Source organism: Salvelinus fontinalis, chromosome 21, assembly GCF_029448725.1.
Source record: "Salvelinus fontinalis isolate EN_2023a chromosome 21, ASM2944872v1, whole genome shotgun sequence".
Taxonomy (NCBI): Eukaryota; Metazoa; Chordata; class Actinopteri; order Salmoniformes; family Salmonidae; genus Salvelinus; species Salvelinus fontinalis.
In genome coordinates, this window is record NC_074685.1 from 28,873,674 (window position 1) to 28,897,358 (window position 23,685).

At 44.2% G+C, this 23,685-nt stretch overlaps 1 protein-coding gene across 1 annotated transcript; it reads right to left on the reverse strand.

Annotated features, from left to right (window-relative positions):
• Window positions 1-1,280: 1,280 nt before the first annotated feature.
• On the reverse strand, window positions 1,281-21,796 carry LOC129818567 (inositol polyphosphate 5-phosphatase K-like). The gene is made up of 13 exons (XM_055874603.1): window positions 21,029-21,796; window positions 15,366-15,953; window positions 13,323-13,430; window positions 13,030-13,138; window positions 12,785-12,901; window positions 10,509-10,684; window positions 6,184-6,295; window positions 5,781-5,890; window positions 4,667-4,877; window positions 4,337-4,474; window positions 4,147-4,212; window positions 3,584-3,688; window positions 1,281-3,453 (listed from the first exon to the last, which is right to left on the reverse strand). Exons 2-13 carry the CDS (start codon window positions 15,947-15,949, stop codon window positions 2,983-2,985), a joined length of 2,307 nt encoding a protein of 768 aa, XP_055730578.1. The 5' UTR covers window positions 15,950-15,953; window positions 21,029-21,796; the 3' UTR covers window positions 1,281-2,982.
• Window positions 21,797-23,685: the final 1,889 nt, after the last annotated feature.

Below are 23,685 nucleotides of genomic sequence, written 5' to 3' on the forward strand. Positions count from 1 at the left end.
AACATCTCAAGACATCAGTCAAGAAGTTGAAGCTTGGTCGCAAATGGGTTTTCCAAATGGACAATGACCCCAAGCATACTTCCAAAGTTGTGGCAAAATGGCTTAAGGACAACAAAGTCAAGGTATTGGAGTGGCCATCACAAAGCCCTGACCTCAATCCCATCGAAAATTTGTGGGCAGAACTGAAAAAGCATGTGCGAGCATGGAGGCCTCCATCACTACTCAGTTACACCAGCTCTGTCAGGAGGAATGGGCCAAAATTCACTCAACGTATTGTGGGAAGCTTGTGGAAGGCTACCCGAAACGTTTGACGCAAGTTACACAATTTAAAGGCAATGCTACCAAATACTAATTGAGTGTATGTAAACTTCTGACCCACTGGGAATGTGATGAAAGAAATAAAAGATGAAATAAATAATTCTCTACTATTATTCTGACATGTCACATTCTGAAAATAAAGTGGTGATCATAACTGACTGAGTTTAAATGTATTTGGCTAAGGTGTATGTAAACTTCCGACTTCAACTGTATTTACAAAAAAATATATGTGTCACGCCCTGACCTTAGAGATTCTTTTTATGTCTCTATTTGGTTTGGTCAGGGTGTGATTTGGGGTGGGTATTCTATGTTCTTTAGTTCTATTATTTGTATTCCTATGTTTTGGCCGGGTAGGGTTCTCAATCAGGGACAGCTGTCTATCGTTGTCTCTGATTGAGAACCATACTTAGGTATCCCTTTTTCCCACCTGCCTTTGTGGGAGGTTGACTTTGTTAGTGGCACTTATGCCCTGTAAGCTTCACGGTCGTTTTTGTTATTTATTGTTTTGTTGGCGACATTTTAACAAATAAAAAGAAAATGTACGCTTACCACGCTGCACCTTGGTCCTCTTCCTTTGAAGGCCGTGACAATATGGGGGATTGGAAATGATGCAGACAATTACATTGACGGAATCCATAATCTATCTGCAATATTAAAGTTGATCTCCCGCAAAAAAATTAATAAAATCCTAATAACATCAGAAGAATTTGGAACATGTGTAGGTTACACCAAACATTGTGTGACAGACTGTGTGAAAAAGAAGAAGCTGACCAGGAGATGGCATTTACAGTTACATATTAACCTTCTAGTTTGCTGAAGATATGATGACAAAGAGTTGAACCTCACATGTGCAATATGAAAATATCTAGATCATTGTTACAAAACCTATGGACTCTTTGCACATAATGATTATGAACTGTCCAATTGAATGTTCTGTGCATGATAATACAAAATCAAGTCTCTTTTTCATGTTGTTCATTTTATTTTCTTCACACACCCTCAAACAACCAATATTTCAACAACCAAAGCAAACCACTAAACCATTAGAAGTCTTAACTCTCTGAAAATAAGACAATATCTTTTTCTCAAACATGTACAGTGCTACACATACACACACAATATGGGAAGATTCAGAAACAAACCACTTTAATATAAGTTGGAGCTTGGGAGTATAGAAAGACAGATATCATACCACACCAAGTGATCCAGGCCGATAGGTAGAGCATATTTATAGACATCCCTTCAACTTACTATATAACAACAATAATGTACATTGCAGATTTACTCTTGCTTTGGTTTTACATTTGTGTACGTACAGTATTGATACGAGTCTGTATAGCACTTCTTGGGGTAACGCTTCAACTTTTAGCGATTTGGACTATCCCCCTACAGGATGGAGTCACTGATAAGTAGATTGCTCTTAGATGTAAAGTCTCATATTTAGGGGACTTTGAGCAGTTCTGGACCAGTTCCGGACAATTTTTTTGTGCACAGAGCTCTCTGTGAAATCAATTGCTGTGTACTCCGTGAAAGCTCTGGTTGTCCCTCTTCTCATGCCGCTCTCCGCCCTCAGCTGACATGCAGTATGTGAAATTGCATATGAAACGGAGAGCCTAGCGATTGCAGATAAAGCTTGCTGTTATGTTCTCAGATGGATTTAGAGCTCACAACATGAAAAAATACAAAATAATTTAGTAGATTTGAAACAATGGCACTTTCTCTTGGTCACAGAGGGACGAAATCACTTTGTGCTTAAAGCTGGCGTCACGAGTCTGCTGGAATTTGCATGGCGTCTCTGCGTCGCTCAGGGGATGTTGGTGTGAAAGGTCTCTGTCGTCAGTTATTTGAAATGGTGCCAATTGTGTATGATCATATTTATTTTAGTTATAAGGTGAAATCTTAGAGTAAGTCATTTATAATTTCATTGTTACTATATTTTGAAAGCATTTCAATAATTAAAATCCATAATCCATATTCCCCCACTTTTGTTGAATAGGAAAACAAATACATATATATATATATATATATATATACATGATGTTTCATATTTTCATATTTGTACTGTGTACTTGAGCTTGTATCCTCAGTGACTACACCGCAGCAATTTATAACTATTTTTACCAGAATGGTGAGATTGTAATCTTTCTGGCAGTATAATCATTAGCTGGTATTGTTTATGGCCCTCTCATGATAAATAATTCCTTTTGGGGATGTCTATTTAGGCGGAAATCTACATTTTGACATTACATTTAACAGGTTTTAAGAGATAGAGACAACTGGTTGACCACCATGTGGAATGTTGCAAACTACAACTCGTACAATGCACTGCTTTTATGAGTGCAGTGACAGTGTGAGGTCAGATCAGCATAGAAATAATGGACCATATCAGCCCTAGATACTATCATCATATGGTCTTTACTGGCCTCATTTCAACAGTCTTATCTTAGGGCTAGATTCAATCTGTATCGCAGAAACAAATTTAAGGGTAATTTCCGATTGAGCCGACATATGCAGCGTTTTCCGTGAACACAGTCTCCGTGAAAGCGGGAACATTGCCTTTAAATTTAGAGCAATAATGCTACAATAATTCTTCAATATGGATTGAATTCAACCTTTAATGTCTCTGCATATTCATGACACCACAGATATAGTTGGTTGGGCTCCTCATAAACTTGTCTCTCCAGTCTTGCCTGGTGACCTGCCCCCTGTGGGGGTGACCTGAGTTTGTCTATGCTCCCCCAGGATGGCAGCGATTAGAGCCTCTGGGGCTGAGACCCCGCCTCCAGGGGACACAGGGCTGCGGGGGGTGAGCGGGCTGATGGGCGACGGCAGGGTGTCCTGGGGGGACACCAGGCGCTCCTTCTTAGCAGCAGAGCAGGGCGAGCGGCTGCTTGGGAGCCCCTCTAGGGGACGAGGATGCAGGCTGAGGCCCTGAAGGGAGGGCATGGGGGTGTTGGAGTGAGCAGGACTACGGCTGCCGCGGTGGCGATGGTGGTGTTTTCTTTTTCCAGGGCTTGGGCTGCGGGAGCTAGCAGGGGCCAGCAGGACCAGTGTGCTGTCATCCTCCGAGCTGACGTCAGAACTGTCTGAGCGGCATACTGGTGGGGCTGTCGGGCTGCGCACAGGAACATGGATCTATGGGAGATGGGAGAAGAGAGTAAGAGAAAAGGAGAAATATCCAGCAGAACTGAATGGCAGACAGCAACTGCTATATTCTCTGTTCATTGAACAACACAAGAAGGAAAATGTCAGGAAGGGTCCTGACCTGAAAGGGCGATGTCACACCGATAATAGTGTTCATGTTATTACTGTAGAAACCCAAAATGTATTCCCCTTCATCCCTGGGTAAATCCTCCTCTGTAAATGTCACCTGAGAGAAAGGGGAAGAGTGAAGAAAAGTACAAATAGAGAAAATGGAAAAATAGTAAGTAGATGTGTGGATAAATGTTTTCTCATCTCAATGGATAAATGTTTTCTCATCTCAATGGCTAAATGTTTTCTCATCTCAATGGATAAATGTTTTCTCATCTCAATGGCTAAATGTTTTCTCATCTCAATGGATAAATGTTTTCTCATCTCAAAGGATAAATGTTTTCTCATCTCAATGGATAAATGTTTTCTCATCTCAATGGATAAATGTTTTCTCATCTCAATGGATAAATGTTTTCTCATCTCAATGGATAAATGTTTTCTCATCTCAATGGATAAACGTAGTTCTCATCGCAATGGATAAATGTTTTCTCATCTCAATGGATAAATGTTTTCTCATCTCAATGGATAAATGAGGTTGAGTTTGTGGGAGTATGTTTGTCAGGCTTTGTATCATACCTGTGACCCATGATCTGCTTTGGCCCACATATATGTTACATAGTCCTTGTGATGTTTGAACCCAACCTGTGTAGACAAATCACAGACTTCAATTGACCATGGAACAATTACGCATAGCCCTAATAACCTATAGATATTGTGTGAGAGAAGATATGAAATCTCACTGCTTTGAATTTGAAGTCACAGTTACCTTGTATATTGCAACCCAGTCCCATGAGCTGCGCTGGAAGTTGGACATCACAGTGAATCTGACCGTGGCGTCAGAAACCTTAGTCCACTCCTTCACATACTCTATCGTTACAAGAGGAAGGTCCACTTTAAATGGGAACTGAGGGAGAGAGCATGAGAGTGAAAAATAAACAGAGAGATAGAAAGATAATTTCAGAGGGTGATTCTTATGTGCTGACTTTCTAAGGCTATAATGTAACAGTAACTGTGAAGCTTTTTCACCATATCTGGATAAACATCAAACAGTGACTGCTGGGGTGAGAGTCCAGGGGTCACAGGAGGTTGGACTTACATGTAATGAGAAGACAGCAGAGACAGGCTTGTGGTCGCTGCAGGTGTAGCCCATGTGACTGCGGTAGGAGTGTTGCACCACCTTGGTTGCCCCACCCAGCCAAGAGGTCAGGCCGCGCTGCAGCGCCGCATTGTGGGTAGGAACAGGGGAGCCCGTACAACGCAGACGCCACAGGATACGGTCTGTCCATGCTGGCTTCCGCTTCTTACTGCTGTGAGAGGAACAGAGAGAGAGATAATAGTGGGAATTGGAGGTCAGTGAATCAGTCAATAGAGGTGTTATTATGAAACCAATAACTTGCCAATTTTGCTGCACTCATTATGTCTAAGGCCTAGCTACAAGGTCTGTAACCTGATTTGATGTGTCCATAAATGTGAGAAGTAAGCGTATGCAACCAGGTGTTGAATGCATGTACCCGGGATACAGAAGCCTTCCCTTAGGTTCAGGGCCACCTCAGTCATGACTCCCATGGTCGGCTAATCCAAGCAGATTAGTATACGTTCAAAGTGGTAACCCAAAATAAATAAAAACAAAAGAAAACTACAAAGAATGTATGAATGTTTATGTATATGGGTATGTGTATGTATGTATATCGATATATATATTTACCCCCAAAAATATATGGGGGAGTGGAAATGATGCAGACAATTACAATCTATCCACAATATTAAAGCTGATCCAACCCCCGCCAAAAGAAAAACTACAAAGAGGCATGCCTAAAATAAAGAGGCTAACTAACACAAAACACTGACAGGCCGAGAAGCATCTGGTCACACACACACACACACACACACACACACACACACACACACACACACACACACACACACACACACACACACACACACACACACACACACACACACACACACACACACACACACACGTCATCATGATTGCTCACACCTGTCAACTTCTCCAGGCTTCCTGGCAGAGCAAAGCCCTTGACCCGGTTGGTGCTGCTACCTGGGGGTGGAGTGTGGACGTGTATCCTGGTAGTGCGTTGCCTAACTGTGTCCTAACACTAAACTACCCCCCATATCATAGCAAGTCAGTAAAAAGGGAGCATCACATCAATCACAAACCATTTATTGCTCCACACAGTATCACGTACCTGGTGTCGTATGTGTGTGTCCCCACATCAAACTTATATGTGGGGGGGAATTTGAGAGGGCCTTCTAAGAAGCCGTCTAAGATGGACTCACTGTTTTTGGCTATGTTGAGCTGCAAAACAAACATGTGAGAATGAAGAGAGAGAGAGCGAGAGAGAGAGGGAGAGACACAGACAATATAATTGAATCATCAAAGTAACTTGCTTGACTTGATGCAGCCACTGTGTGATTGAATATTATTGGGTGTAGGTTCATTTTTGTTGGTGCAATAGCTATCTCTGCAGGTAATTAATCAACAGTCATTGTTTTCAAAGATAAACATGACTTCCATTTGGTACTCTGTTTTCAAAGAAAATTCCATTTGGACTCTTTTTTTAAATGTCAAATAACTGGCAGATTTCTCACCTGGTCTCTCTCCCACAGCAAAGGTAGTTTATTGCTGTCAATGGCACTCTTCACCACATGAATGTCATAGTCCTCTATGCGGAAGTTAAGATCTCCAAACCAGAACACCACGCTGGGAGAAGAACACAGGACCATTTCACTACTCTATGAGCCAACAACTGATCATCAGAACACCAGGCTCAAAGATGGCGCCGGAGGGTAGGGCTGACGTCTTTTCGGGTCTTAAGCAACCATGCTATTTTGTTAGTTTTTTTGCGTAGTTCGTAACTTGTTTTGTACATAATGTTGCTGCTACCGTCTCTTATGACCGAAAAGAGCTCAGAACTGGGATTACTCACCTCAAATTGGACAAGGAGTTCTTCTTCAATGAGTGGGACGCGAGGGTTATACTATGGACACCCGACCAGGCCCAGATCCCTGTGATTCGCTGGAAAAGGAAACGTAGGTTTCGCGGAAAGAGATCAGGATGCCTTGTGAGGATCAGGTGACGAGTGGCTAATCTGCCCTTCCATTCTGCTAGCTAACATTCAATCGCTGGAAAATAAATGGGACGAACTGAAAGCACGTATATCCTACCAACGGGACATTAAAAACTGTAATATCTTATGTTTCACCGAGTCGTGGCTGAACGACGACATTAAGAACATACAGTTGGCGGGTTATACAGTCTATCGGCAGGACAGAACAGCAGCCTCTGGTAAGACACGGGGCGGGGGCCTGTGCATATTTGTAAACAATAGCTGGTGCACGATATCTAAGGAAGTCTCAGGGTTTTGCTCGTCTGAGGTAGGGTATATCATGATATGCTGTAGACCACACTATCTACCTAGAGAGTTTTCATCTGTATTTCATCTGTACACTAAAACCGCACTCAATGAGCTGTATTCCGCCATAAGCAAACAGGAAAACGCTCATCCAGAGGCAGCGCTCCTAGTGGCCAGGGACTTTAATGCAGGGAAACTTAAATCAGTTTTACCTCATTTCTATCAGCATGTTAAATGTGCAACCAGAGGGGGAAAAATTCGAGACCAGCTTTACTCCACACACAACGACACGTACAAAGTTCTCCCTCGCCCTCCATTTGGCAAATCTGACCATAACTCTATCTTCCTGATTCCTGCTTACAAGCAAAAATTAAAGCAGGAAGCACCAGTGACTCGGTCTATTAACAAAATGGTCAGATGAAGCAGATGCTAAACTACAGGACTGTTTTGCTAGCACAGACTAGAATATGTTCCCGGGATTCCTCCGATGGCATTGAGGAGTACACCACATCAGTCACTGGCTTTATCAATAAGTATCGAGGATATCGTCCCCACGGTGACCGTACGTACATACCCCAACCAGAAGCCATGGATTACAGACAACATTCGCACTGAGCGAAAGGGTAGAGCTGCCGCTTTCATGGAGCGGGAGCTTATAAGAAATCCCGCTATGCCCTCGGATGAACCATCAAACAGGCACAGCGTCTATACAGGACTTAGGTCTAATCGTACAACACCGGCTCCGACACTCGGCGGATGTGGCAGGGCTTGCAAACTATTACAGACTACAAAGGGAAGCACCGCCAACAGCTGCCCAGTGACACAAGCCTACCAGACGAGCTAAATAATGTCTATGCTCGCTTCGAGGCAAGTAACGCTGAAACATGCATGAGAGCATCAGCTGTTCCGGACGACTGTGTGATCACGCTCTCTGCAGCCGATGTGAGTAAGACATTTAAACAGGTCAACATTCACAGGCCATTGGGCCAGACGGATTACCAGGACATGTACTCCGAGCATGCACTGACCAACTGGCAAGTGTCTTCACTGACATTTTCAACCTCTCCCTGTCTGAGTCTGTAATACCAACATGTTTCAAGCAGACCACCATAGTCCCTGTGCCCAAGAACACTAAGGTAACCTGCCTAAATGACTACCGACCCGTAGCACTCACGTCTGGAGCCATAAAATGCTTTGAAAGGCTGGTCATGGCTCACATCAACACCATTATCCCAGAAACCCTAGACACACTCCAATTTGCATACCTAATCCAACAGATCCACAGATGATGCAATCTCTATTGCACGCCACTCTGCCCTTTCCCACCTGGACAAAAGGAACACCTATGTGATAATGCTATTCATTGACTACAGCTCAGCGTTCAACACCCTAGTGCCCACAAAGCTCATTACTAAGCTAAGGACCCTGGGACTAAGCACCTCCCTCTGCAACTGGATCCTGGACTTCCTGAAAGGCCGCCCCCAGGTTGGAAGGGTAGGTAACAACACATCCGCCACGCTGATCCTCAACAAGGGGGCCCCTCAGGGGTGTGTGCTCAGTCCCCTCCTGTACTCTCTGTTCCCTCATGACTGCACGGCCAGGCACGACCCCAACACCATCATTAAATTTGCTGATGACACAACAGTGGTAGGCCTGATCACTGACAACGATGAGACAGCCTATAGGGAGGAGGTCAGAGACCTGAACGTGTGGAGCAACGACAACAACCTCTCCCTCAACGTGATCAAGACAAAGGAGATAATTGTGGACTACAGGAAAAGGAGGACTGAGCATGCCCCCATTCTCATCGACGGGGCTGTAGTGGAGCAGGTTGAGAGCTTCAAGTTCCTTGGCGTCCACATCACCAACAGACTAACATGGTCCAAGCACACCAAGACAGTCGTGAAGAGGGCACGACAAAACCTATTCCCCCTCAGGAGACTGAAAATATTTGCCATGGGTCCTCAGATCCTCAAAAGGTTTTACAGCTGCACCATCGAGAGCATCCTGACCGGTTGCATCACTGCCTGGTATGGCAACTGCTCGGCCTCCAACTGCAAGGCACTACAGAGGGTAGTGCGTACGGCCCAGTACATGACCTCTATACCAGGTGGTATAGACCTCTATACCAGGACCTCTATACCAGGTGGTGTCAGAGGAAGGCCCTAAAAATTGTCAAAGACTCCAGCCACCCTAGTCATAGACTGTTCTCTCTGCTACCGCACGGCAAGCGGTAACAGAGCGCTAAGTCTAGGTCCAAGAGGCTTTTAAACAGCTTCTACCCCAAGCCATAAGACTCCTGAACAGCTAATGGCTACCCAGACTATTTGCATTGATTCCCCCCCCATCCCACGCTGCTGCTACTCTCTGTTATTATCTATGCATAGCCAATTTAATAACTCTACCTACATGTACATAATTACCTCAATTACCCTGACACCAGTGCCCCCTGCACATTGGCACATTGACTCTGTACCGGTACACCCTGTATATAGCCCCGCTATTGTCATTTACTGCTGCTCTTTAATTATTTGTTATTCTTATCTTTTACTTTTTTAGGGATTTTCTTGAAACTGCATTGTTGGTTAAAAGGGCTTGTAAGTAAGCATTTCACTGTAAGGTCTACACCTGTTGTATTCCGGGCATGTGACAAATAACATTTCATTTGATTTGATAATTAGGACCAGGAGTATTTCCTGACCACCTGACCTGACCTGAACAAGAAAAAATGGTGACACTTTACTTGAAACCCAGTGTCATAGCACGTTATGACACGGGCATTACCATGTAACTTGTCATAATCTGTCATAATATCGTCCTAACATTGTCATGACATATATTTTTACACATATATTGCGTTATTTTATGGCTGGTTATGACACCTACATAAGTGTGTCAAAACCCATATTTATTACAATTATTTTTTTCCCTGCCAAAAAGTTTCCTTTCATTTGAAAGTTTGTTTCTTAAATAATTTGTTGTTGTAATTCATGTTTTTTCATCATATTTTAAATAACTTGTAGAAAATACACTTTATGACACTGTCATGAAGCATTATGACCATCCTGTGTCACTTTACTTAGACAAAGAAAATACACTTCATGACACTGTCAAGAAGCATTATTACATATAATCCTCTGTAGGTTTCTTCCTAAATTCCTGCCTTTCTAGGGAGCTTTTCCCAGCCACCGTGATTCTACTGTACATCTGCATTGCCAAAAAAATAATAATGGTATAACATAAACATACTGTTGACACGTAGGCTGTGGTGTAATGGAATGTTTTGCCTTGTGTGGTAGGTTTTGTGGGTTTTGACACTCTTATGTAGGTGTCATAACCAGCCATAAAAAACGCAATATATGTCACAACAGGTTTAAATATATATGTTATGACAAGTTCTGTCAGCTTTTATTACATGGTTATGACTGTGTCATAACGTGTTATGATGCTGGGTGTCAAGTAAAACGTCACCAAAAAAACTCCCATAGGTGGCCAGGTGGGATAAACTCCTGGCCCTAGACATACTGTTTACATCAGCCCTCCCCCATCCAAATGACCCACTCGTGGTCCAGCACACCCGAGGCGGTCCCGCCCTCAAACTGCTGTTGATGCAGAATGCTCCCAAAGTCCTCCATGCGCTGCTCCAGGTTCCGCATGTGAGCCGGCAGGTGACAGTTCAGGAAACACACCGGGTGGCCGAACATCGTCATCCTCGCACTTACACCCCCTTTATTACCCTGGGGGAGGGGAATAGAGAGATAGTATGAAAATGTAACACACACTGATGGATAAAAGATGGATGCTCTACCAGCCTTTGTAATCAAACATCCACTGTGATAAGGATGAAAGGACAGATGGCATTTTGGTATCGTCTGTATCAAAGAGCCAGGCAGTCAGACAGTCCTGCTGCACTGACCTCAGAGAGAAGGAGACTGCTCCGGCAGCCAGTATTGATGCTGACATCAACATGCTCAGGAAGGTCGCATGCACGCACGCGCACACGCGCACACACACACACACACACACACACACACACACACACACACACACACACACACACACACACACACACACACACACACACACACACACACACACACACACACACACACACACACACACACCTCTTTTCTCTCTCCCTGGCATATTAACATATTTTTGATGCAATTTAAAAGCTACAGTGCATTCAGAAAGTATTCAGACCTCTTAACTTTTTCCATATTTTGTTACGTTACAGCCTTATTATAAAATTGATTACATTTATTTATTTCCTTATCAATCTACACACAATACCCTATAATCACAAATCAAAAACTGTTTTTTAGGAATTTTTGCAAATGCATTACAGATAAAAAACAGAAATACGTTATTTACATAAGTATTCAGAGCCTTTGCTATGAGACTCAAACTTGAGCTCAGGTGTATCATGTTTCCAATGATCATCCTTGAGAGGTTTCTACAACTAGATTGGAGTCCACCTGTGGTAAATTCAATTGATTGGACATGATTTGGAAAGGCACACACCTGTCTATATAAGGTCCAACAGTTGACAATGCATGTCAGAGCAAAAACCAAGACATGAGGTCGAAGGAATTGTCCATAGAGCTCCGAGACAGGATTCTGTCGAGGCACAGATCTGGGGAAGGGTATCAAAAAATGTCTGCAGCATTGAAGGTCCCCAAGAACACAGTGGCCTCCATCATTCTTAATGGAAGAAGGTTGGAACCACCAAGACTCTTCCTAGAGCTATTCGCCCGGCCAAACTGAGCAATCGGGGGAGAAGGGCCTTGGTCAGGGAGGTGACCAAGAACCTGATGGTCACTGACAGACCTCCAGAGTTCCTCTGTGGAGATGGGAGAACCTTTCAGAAGGACAACCATCTCTGCAGGACTCCACCAATCAGGCCTTTGTGGTACAATGGCCACTCCTGAGTAAAAGGCACATGACAGCCCGCTTGGAGTTTGCCAAAAGGCACCTAAAGGACTCTCAGACCATGAGAAACAAGATTCTCTGGTCTGATGAAACCAAGATTTAACTCTTTGGCCTGAATGCCAAGTGTCACGTCTGGAAGAAACCTGGAACAATCCCTACAGTGAAGCATAGTGGCGGCAGCATCATGCTGTGTGGATGTTTTTCAGCGGCAGGGACTTGGAGACAAGTCACGATCGAGGGAAAGATGAACAGCTCAAAGTACAGAGAGATCCTTGATGAAAACCTGCTTTAAAGTGCTCAGGACCTCAGACTGGGGCAAAGGTTCACCTTCCAATAGGACAACAACCCTAAGCACACAGTCAAGACAACGCAGGAGTGGCTTCGGGGCAAGTCTTTGAATGTCCTCGAGTGGCCCAGCCAGAGTACAGACTTGAAACCCTTTTCTGGAAAGACCTGAAATAGCTGTGCAGTGACGCTCCCCATCCAACCTGACAGAGCTTGAGAGGATCTGCAGAGAAGAATGTGAGAAATTCTTGAAATACAGGTGTGCCAAGCTTGTAGCATCATATCCAAGAAGACTCAAGGCTGTAATTGCTGCCAAAGGTGCTTCAACAAAGTTCTGAGTAAAGGGTTTGAATACTTATATAATACTTATATAAATTTGCCAAAATGTCTAAAAATCTATTTCTGCTTTGTCATTATGGGGTATTGTGTGTAGATTGCTGAAAAAAACAACAACAATTTAATACATTTTAGAAAAAGGCTGTAACATAACAAAATGTGGAAAAAGTCAAGAGGTCGGAATACTTTCCGTATACAGTGTACGTATTTAACAAGTGTTTTTGGACTCTGCATTTACCAACAAGCTCCTATTTTAGAGCAGGGGTTGCCAGGGTGACACTCACCCAGTAGCCCCCGAGGCCTGTGCGTGTTTTCTCTGTCTGCAAACCCCTCAGAAATGGAAGATGACAAAATTTTGAGAACACCAGCAACAGCACCCCCTGCATACGCTGGGACGTCACCTACAGCGATAGAGGGGGAGGTGAGAGCGAGAGAGAGAGGGAGAGAGAGAAATAGAGAGTAACTGTATCCACAGAGATTGAGACAGTGACTGGCCTGGCACAACATTGCGAGTTAACTCTATACTGACCAGCACATATCCAAATCGACTCAGTGTGTCCATGCAGAGTTCACTCCACTGGTCGGTGAAGAGAGCATCCTTCAGCCGCTTGTTAATCATAGAGTTCACTTCCTGTAGCCTGAGTGGGGAGGAAGAGAGGAAGAACAACTCATAACTCAGTGGGAGGAGAAGAGGAATAAGAAGAATGTTTGGATGATAAGATGTGGTGACATCAGTAGTAGAGGAGAGATCAGAACAGTGATAGAGGTATGATGGAGGAGACATTGAATGCTGGCACCGTTTTGATTGGAGCAGAAGCTCACCCAATGATAAACATGTCTGTGCTCCCATCGCCAGCATGCGGCCCAAACAGAGAGGTGATGTCATCAGGAGGAAGAGCAGAGCCCACATTCCATGTGACAATGTGAACCCTATTAGAGGACGACACAGGGGGTAATGCACATCCTACATTATCAGTAAAACTACATACATTAGTTAAACTTTACATACATTACATGCCCAAAATTATGGGGACACCTGCTCGTCGAACATCTCATTCCAAAATTATGGGCAGTAATATGGAGTTGGTCCCCCCTTTGCTGCTATAACAGCCTCCACTCTTCTGGGAAGGCTTTCCACTAGATGTTAGAACATTGCTGCGGGGACTTGCTTGGGCAATTAGGCCTAGCTCGCAGTCAGCATTCCAATTCATCTCAAAGGTATTCGAAGGGGCTGAGGTCAGGGCTCTGTGCAGGCCAGTCAAGTTCTTCCACACCGATCTTGAAAAAAAACATTTCTGTATGGACCTCGCTTTGTGCACGGGGGAATTGTCATGCTGAAACAGGAAAGGGCATTCTCCAAACTGTTGCCACAAAATTAGAAGCACAGAATCGTCCAGAATGTAATTGCATGCTGTAGCGTTAAGATATCCCTTCACTGGAATTAAAAGGCCTAGCCCGAACCATGAAAAACTGCCCCAGACCAATATTCGTCCTCCACCAAACTTTACAGTTGGCACTATGCATTGAGGCAAGTAGCGTTCTCCTGGCATCCTCCAAATTCAGATTTGTCCGTTAGACTGCCAGATGGTGAAGTGTGATTCATCACTCCAGAGAACACTCTAGAGTCCAATGGTGGTAAGCTTTACACCACTCAAGCCGACGCTTGGCATTGCGCATGGTGATCTGAGGCTTGCATGCGGCTGCTTGGCCATGGAAACCCATTTCATTAAGTTCCCGAACGAATAGTTATTGTGCTGACGTTGCTTCCAGAGACATTTTGGAACTTGGTAGTGAGTGTTGCAACCGAGGACTGATGCTTTTTACACGCTACGCGCTTCAGCACTCAGCGGCCCTGTTCTGTGAGCTTGTGTGGTCTATCACTTCGCTGCTGAGCCGTTCTTGCTCCTAGACGCTTCCACTTCACAATAACAGCACTTACATTTGACCTGGGGCAGCTCTAGCTGGGCAGAAATTTGACGAACTGACTTGTTGGAAAGGTGGCATCCTAAGACAGTGGCACGTTGAAAGTCACTGAGCTCTTCAGTACGGGCCATTCTATTGCCAATGTTTGTCTATGGAGATTGCATGGCTGTGTGCTCGATTGTATACACCTGTCAGCAACGGTTGTGGCTGAAATAGCCGAATCCACTAATTGGAAGGGGTGTCTACATACTTTTGTAGTGTAGATTTGCAATCATAACTGTGTAGTAATGTAATGATTATGTAATAATGTATAGCTCAATGTTATGGAGACTATAAACTGCACCTACAGGAGCAATCCAATATCAGTAAAAGTGATTTTAGTGGTTGTGAATGAACAGAAGAAGAGAGAGAGAGAGAGAGAGAGAGAGAGAGAGAGAGAGAGAGAGAGAGAGAGAGAGAGAGAGAGAGAGAGAGAGAGAGAGAGAGAGAGAGAGAGAGAGAGAGAGAGAGAGAGAGAGAGAGAGAGAGAGAGAGAGAGAGAGAGAGAGAGAGAGAGAGAGAGAGAGAGAGAGAGAGAGAGAGAGAGAGAGAGAGAGAGAGAGAGAGAGAGAACTGTCTGGGACCTCTGTCAAGGAAATGTGCAGCCTGTATGCATTCTGTCTAGTTCAGATGGTTCTTACTGAGATGTAAGGCATTTAATTCACATGACACATTCTGGCTCATATCAACCCATTATCCTGCAAATGGCTTCTATACCTGAGGCTGGGTTCTGCCTAGCTCGTTTGTCATGCCAAGGACGGAAAGAGAGAACAATCTCCATGGAGACAACAACATGTTACTGTATTTAGTCAAGGAGTAGAAAGAAAAACTTGAACAAATGTAATATACGGTTGGCATGCTACTGAAATAGTACTTGGCGTCATCATTCGTGATCTGTCTCACCTGAAGCCGTAATCTGTTTCTCCTTCAGTCTTGTCAGTCTGTGGCTGGTTCTTCACAGCGCCCCCAGGGGATCTGGTCCTCTGGGGTTGTGGACTGGAGCCTGGTTTGGGGCTGAGGCTGGATGGCGGGGTGAGGCAAGGCTGAGGCAGGTTAGGCTGTGGGATGAGGTAAGACTGGCCGGTGTAAGGCTGAGTGCTATGAGGACTCTGAGGGCTGCGGGACAACAGGGAAGACTCTGTGGGGGACTGGGACAGGGAGATGGGGCTGTGTGGTCCAGGAATGCGGTTTGGAATAAAGGCCTTATCCTTCATATCAGCCTCTGGACCTCTGGAGGAATTCAGTGCAGTAGGTCTGGGACGGCTGATATTGACTGGAACTGTAGCACTGGACCCAGGCTGTACAGTCTCCAGGACTGATGGACCCATTCCTGGGAGTTTCCCAGACCCCACTATGGGACAGGTTATAGAGGTGTCCTGGGCTGTTGGTTGCAGGGGTAGAGCAGGTCCTGGAACAGCATTCAACCCAGGTTGTCCAGAGAGTCTTGCTGGATCTATGCTGCTTTGTTTCTGCTGCATTTGATCCATTAACCTGATTAGTAACCACAAATCATGTGGAAGGGATGGGAGAGCGTTTGTTAGATAAAGAGATTGAACAGATGGGAGAGCAATTACAAGAGAGAGGAATGTGCAGTCTGCTGGGCAGGTTGTGTAACCGATGTAAATGTAGAAAGAGAAGATGAGAGACCTGTGTTTTTTCCTTCACAACCCCTTTCCTCATCCCCCCTCTTGTCACAGACTGTCTCCATCTAACACCGAACCCTGTGGCCCGGCTGGGAGGGGGAATTGGCATGGAGCCAGAAGGGGGTGAGGGAACTGGCTCACACTGAGTACCTGTCCACCTCCTGCCCCCCAGTCCCCAGACATCACAGCTGACATCATAACCATACTAAACCATAGGCAGTCGGTGGGAACCAACTTTCTACCCCAATCCATGTCTACTTTCCTGTTGCTTAGCAACACATTTCAGTCCCCTAGTCCAACCCCCTTTCTATCCCATTACTCCCTGCTCCATTCCCTCCTTGCATCTTCCCTTTCAACTACTGTATGTTATGGAAGCGAAGGGTGGGCTTTTCTACTCTTCAAACTAATCTATCATGCCCCCTCTGCCTCAGAGAATGCAGGTAGAACAATGTATATCTCTAACACACTCTAACACACACACTATGTGTGGCAGCGAGATAGTCTCAGACAGAACACTAACCCACTGCAGCAGTAGATACAGAGCAAGAACACAATGGGTCACATGACATTAAGTAGGCTACATAGTAGCCCTCACTCTATGAGAATCAGCCTATAAGATGCCAGTGACAGCAAGAACAGCTCACTTACCAAACGCAATGTTTGTCCGCCGACCTCCATAAATGAAATACCCCCCCTGATTTATTCATGACATTCAGAGTGGCTCTGGAAACTGAAAGGTACATGTGACCACTTGAATGTGCAAGGGTAGCCTAAACATAATAGATTGTGGTTGTGGTCATGGAAGGTGTGTCACTGTGAATAAAGCAATACATTGGAAAGAAAAAAGCCATCACAAATGTTGTTGTAGTGGCTATATACATGTTGATTCAGCCATTGAATGGACAGCCATCGATCACGTGACACCAATCATTCCTATGTGAAGACTCAATAGCACATTGAAGCCAAATGGTGTCGGTTAAGATGGCATCTCATGGATACATAACATGCACAGTTTGAGGTACTCCAGGAAGTGACATTGCAGGCTAGCTCAGTGCTGCCCCCTCTCATTGAGTAACTCCAGTTGAAGGTGGCTGGGGTACTGCAGGCTGCTATTAGCAATTCAATAATCCTTATAATTTATTTTGTGTGCAATTTTTAAATAATCGGTTGAAGAACATACATATGGTGTATTAGAAGCAATTACGTACCATGATTGTCTTCGGAAAAAAATGTATTTTCACAAAGATTGCCATTTTCCCATTCACTACAGTGTTTGCTGACAATGTCTGCAGTACCGTGGTCGGCCTTGAACTTCCATGGCTTCAATGAGAGAAAAGCCACGGAAGCCCTCATTCTCCCCTGGAAGCCCTTGTTCTCCCCTTTTTTCAGAAGAGGTGGAGTCATATAGGTGGACTACAAGTGACCTACAGCAGCTGTAAGAAAGCCTGTCCCTTTAAGAACTCAGTGATGATGTCACAGCTATCCAAGCTGGCACAGTGTTTGCCACCTACAGCTGTGAACACAACTCTCAGTTTTGGACATTATTTATTTTCTGACCAATGTATTCATCACTGTGCCTTGAATACCAAAACTGTAAGCAAGGTTTATGTTTTCCCCCTGTTTTACTGATGAAGTTGTTAATAGTTTAAGAATATTTTCATCATTATTACAGCATTATGTGTTTATTTTTTTATGCTGAATGTACCTTATCTTAGTATTGATGCTTATTATTTTCAGACCACATCTTGTATGGATAAATGGACAGTTAATTGGATACTCAAATGTGAATGACATGGCACATAATTGCAAACATTCTCCAATTAACATTACAGAATCCTAAACTGAGGAACTGTCTCTCTCACCATCTCTCTAATAGGAGAACAATCTCCATAACTTCACCTACTCAATCACTGAATAAATTCCAGAGGCATCATCCTCTAATTCATGGTCCTTAGAGTTGGATTGAGTAAACCACCTGAAGATATAGATCCGACACATACGGACCCATCCAAGAAAGACATCCCCTAGCTCACCTGGGCGATTATGCTGTTGAATATCTCCCCACCACTCAGGCACCCCCCTCATTAGGACAAAGGAGTAGTCGAGCGGACATCCAATCAGAGAGGAGTGTTACCAGATCCAGATATAGTGCCAGTTTATCGGTGAGCCGCTTCCCAGATCTATCCCACTTCCAAGCAGCTATGTTGGAGGAAAGAATGAAGCTACCTACAACGCTAGCTAGAGCAAGATCACTACGTCGACGTAGTGTCGACGCATAGCAGCCGAAGCCAGAGAAGCTCAGCGACAACAGGAAGAAACTCAGCGTCGACAGGAAGAAACTCAGCGTCGACAGGAGGAAGCTCATCGGGCCCGAGAAGCAATAGCTACACAATTGAACAGGCAGTGGCATCTACAGAAGGTAGCTAATGAGCTAGATCTAGCCAAGCTTGTCACATCCTTTCTTAAAGAAAGAGATGAAGGCATTGATGCAGCCAGAATCCAGATGACTCAGCCAGAGCAGAGGAGCCCCTCACCAGCACTGTCTGATGAATCATGTGACAGCTTTGCGTCTATCCCACTCACACAACCACAACACGCCAACCTAGGAGAAAGAGGCGGCGCCTATGAAGACTCACATCATCTTTTCCCTGCCTACCCGAGGCACTCATCAGCAGCTCCGTGGTTCTGCACCCAGCTCCAGCTCCCATGGCTCTGCACCTTTCTCCATCTCCCGTGGTTCCGCACCCTGCTCTAACTCCCATGGTTCCACACCCTGCTCCAGCTCCTGTGGTTTCCGTACCCTGCTACAGCTCCTGTGGTTCTGCACCCTGCTACAGCTCCTGTGGTTCCTCACCCAGGATCAACACCTACGGCTCCATACTCCGGACCAGCACCTGCGGCTTCATACCCTGGACCAGCATCCGCAGCGGCATATCCTGCACAAGGATTTACACCATACCCTGTTCCTTGTGAACCCTACTTAACTACAGGACAAAACATACCTCATCCAGTCCCAGCAGCACCAGGCTTCCATCCAGGTTTAAGCGTGCCCTATCCCAATCAAGCAGCACCCTATCCTGCTCCATCATACGGCATGCCGAAGCCATCGTTGCCCTACTTTGAGAGCGGTAGAGAGAGTGACTTTGCCCTCCTCAAGATAGCCCTAGATACCTGATAAGCAGTCACAGACACCTAAACGAGAGGTATACGTATCAAGTCCACCTGGTCCACCTGAAACTACAGAGTGCAGTCCAGCTCACTAAGGCCTACATCCACGACCCGAGACTTTACACTGTTTCTTTAAAAACCTTGCAGGACAAGTACGGTCAGCCCCGCCAACTCATCCAGTGTGAGCTAGCCACCATCCTAAACTCCCCTGCCATCAGGTTCGGAGATGCAGAAGCCTTCGCCATCTTTTCCCTATCTATCCACTCACTGGTAGGCATGCTCAGGACCCTTGAGGGGTAGAATGGCTATGAGCTCAGATGTAGATCCCACGTCGACCATCTCTTGAGCAAGATGCCACAGGGCTACCGGGATGAATTCGTTGAGTACTGCTGAGACCGCGGCATCCTGAGGACTGGCACGGAACAGACATACACTCTACACGACTTGGCAGCCTGGTTGCAGAAGAAGTCCCAGGCTGACCGCAAATCAAGCAGAGCCACAGCCCTCTATCAATGTGATATGCCTTAGCCATTCAAGAAAGACCACCGTGCCTTAACGAGACAGAAGGAGAAATCTGCTTCAATCCTTTTCAAAGCAAGTGAAGATTCAAACCCAAAGGAGACTGCTCATTCCAAGGGAGAAATCCAAATCCAAGCCATACTGTGACAATAAAGAACACTTTCTCAACTCATGTGAAGAGTTCAAGAAGCTGAACACAGGACAAATCGTCAAGTGGTTAAGGGATGGAAAAAGGTGTTGGAAGTGTGGACAATCCCACAAAGCTGATGCTTGCACCCTCCGACGACCTTGCAAGACATGTAAAGAGCAACACCTAACGATCCTTCATGATGCCATACAGGAAAACCAGAAAAGCGTGATCATGGTGAGTATCCCGAAGACCAAGGTGTACCTGGACAGACCCAACCGATCAGCGAAAGTAATGCCACAGTCTGTTCAACAACTTAACCTCAATTCTAAGCCTGAGACCTTCACCCTCAGGACAGTTCGACAAGACGTTGTGCAACTGCAAAGTGCCTCAGTTACCTTTGACGTGTTCCCCCTGCTCAACCCTTTCAAGAAGTATCAGATAAGACCGCAGACAACCTAGGTCTTTCCAAACCCTCCCACCAAAAGCTCAAGCTCAACCTCTGCTGCTGATTGGTTCAGACATGCCTCACCTCCTGATACCCATACAGCTACAGTGTACAGGCCCGCCTGGTGGACCCATTGCCGTCCACACAGAACTCGGCTGGTCCTTGCAAGGCCCTACTAGCTTAGTCCATACAGCACCAGCGGATTTCCTTTTCTTACATAAAATATATTTGTGGTCATATTTGCAGGGAATATAACAACAGGCCTATTATTATTATTGTTAAAAATGTGTTCGTGAAAAGTAATGTCAAATTGCTTATAACACCATTATACTTCCTAAACTGTTATTTCGTTTTGGAAGAAAAAATTATCTAAAAATAAAGAAATTAAAACAATTCACGGACCACCTGCAGTACCCCCATGGACCACAGGTTGGAAACCACTGACCTAGAGATTATTTTCTACCCATTTGTCACACATCAAAGATTACATATGATCTAAAACATCACTTGATACAGGTCTACTCAGCCATGCACCTCTTTGCTACCGCACACTGAACTATGAAAAATAAAAAACAAGAATGCATGATCAATCAACAAGCAATAATAATCACATACAGACATGCTGTGGGGTTGCCCACACTCTCGGTGACAAATAATTTACCTTTCATCTGCAAGGTGAAATGTTTCGCCAGTGAATCGGCTTCAATCTGGCGCAAGGCAGGGCATGATGAAATACTTATCCAATTGAATTAGTCCATGATATGGGACAAATATCTACAGGTTTTCAATCGTCAAAACACCAGCACTTAACGGTTAACGGCTTTCTTCTAGACTCATCTGAAATATACTACGCCCCGGGGAATGACAAGTCGATACCGTGGCGTATGACAGCCCGTGAGTGACACTAGCGCGACCTGTCAAAGGTGAAAAACCGGGCGCTGTTCCCGGTACGCGAGTTTAGTGTCTTAAAACGTGAAAAACAGTAGACTAGTGCCTGATGTCCAGTCAACACAGCATCCTTGAGATAGACTACTGGTGGAGCTTCTGTGCGCGTGATACCGACTGTCCAGTTAACGGGACAGTTGCCTGCGCCTCGATCCTGCTATCTGACCAGTGCAACTGTTTTCCTAGAGAGGAACAAACATCACTTACATACCGTCCTGAGACTGTCTGATTAAGAATAGAGTCAGAGCTGGCGACCGTAATAAAGGCACCCAAAATGAATCTCAACCTCCAAATTCAGCTGACGTTGTGACTAGGATTACATAAATGAATTGAGCATCTGTCGTGTCAATTATATAATTAATCCGAGAGTTAGTCGTACACCGCCATACAGAGAATTAAAATGTCACAACGTCAGGCAGGTTGCTAGGCTACCTTAAAGCGTAGACTAGTGTAATGATATCGTTATTACAGGACACTGCGCAAGAGCGCCCGGAGTTGGTGCCCCACGTGACCACTATGCTTGAGCACAGTTAATCATATTTCAAGTAAAATCATTCTGACAGGATTGGCAGAGATGACATAACTTAACTGTTATGTGAACTATGATTGCCCGTTTAAACCGTAAAATGTAGAGTACTGGAATGGATCTGATTAATATATCTGGTAAAACAGAGTAGGCTTAAGTCATTAAACAGATTTTCAACATTTTGATGCTACCTTTATAATTATATAAAATATATGCGACAAATTGTCCACCAACAGGTTTTTGTGACAATGCACCACACAACCAATAAGCAAAGAATGCGGACTTCGGGCACCTCAACATCATGGTTTGCGTTTTCACCACCACCACCACAATCAAATAGACTATGTAAATTTCAACAAACAGAAACTACATCTCTCCCTTGTACCCAGTATCGAAGGCTTGGTTTGAAAATCTCTTAATGTCATACATTTTTTTGGTGTTTTGTAACAGATGTCTATTTCCATTCATCAAATTACGTTTGGATGTGGGAATTATATTTTGGACAAAAGTGCGCAGGTAGCCTACAGGAGACTTTTGAAGTAGCCTAATCAGATTAAAACATTGTTACTGGTTGTGTTTATGCCACACATAAAAGGTAATACATTTTAAATGTGAAATGACAAATACTTAGGCTATATTGAATATTTAGGTTCTAAGGTGCTCAAGGAATTGCCTCAGAGAGGAGGCAAGAGCCTGATTAAAGGAAAATTCCACTCAAAAACTTTAGGTATTTGTTTCATTAGTCCACTTTTGATACAGTTCCAAAATGTTTTGCATGTCAGCAATCAAGTTTTCAAGATGTTTAACTTTCAAAATATTAAAAAGTGTCACAGTATGATAAGTTTAGCACTTTCTGTATTTTGAAAGTTCTATATCTAGAATATTGATTGGTGATAAGTAAAACGATTTGGGACTGTATCAATACAGGACTAATGAAACAAATACCACTAGTGATATTTTCCGATAAAGATCCAATGCAGTCGCTTTTACTTCAATGTCAAATAATTTAAGTACCTTACTGTGATAGTTTTCAATAAAAATGGTAAAAAAAAAAGTTTAAACAGCTTCTTTGCAAAGAGCAATTTGTCAAGCAAGAATTTTGCTAGGACTGTCTGGTAGTGATCTGAGTGTCACCAGGCAGGCCAAAACAGGCTGAAATTTCAGTCGGCCTTTTAAAACAGCTCATGCACTAACAGAGAATTATAATCATTTTCACAATTTCACAGTATTATTCAAACCTCAGAGTGTGCAAATATACATAAAACACAGGAAAATCTAGGTTTTGACTGCACTGGGCCTTTAAGCTTTACTGAATAACTGGGCCTTCTGGGAGGATATGTAACCACATTATTATAGGACAACTTGTTGGGAGAATGATGATTTGCAACAGAGAGTGCATTTCAGTATCACAAAATCAAAATACAGCCAGACTGGCCTGCTACTGTCCCTTTCTAGACCTTAGAAACTGTCGAGGGTACACCCACAACTGATCCAAATGGAATAAAACATTCAAATCACAGGGTGTTGTGCCATTATTCAAATTACATTTTTACTGCAGTTTACAGCTTAGAGTAGAATTTTGTACTCACTTGTACTTACCATAATACAAGTTTTCATTGAATTGTGGCATTCTAGGCTACACTAGATACTTTTATTGTCCCTAAACAAGATCAGGACAAACAATCCACCTACCACTATTGTCACTATGAATGGTAGATAGAGGGCAGGATATACAGTTAGACTTGTAGACTATATTGACCTGTGGTATAGTTAGCTGGCGGAATAGTACCAAACTACCTTGCTAGAGGAGGTGCATGCAAGCAGAAGAGTAAATTACCCTCCCCTGT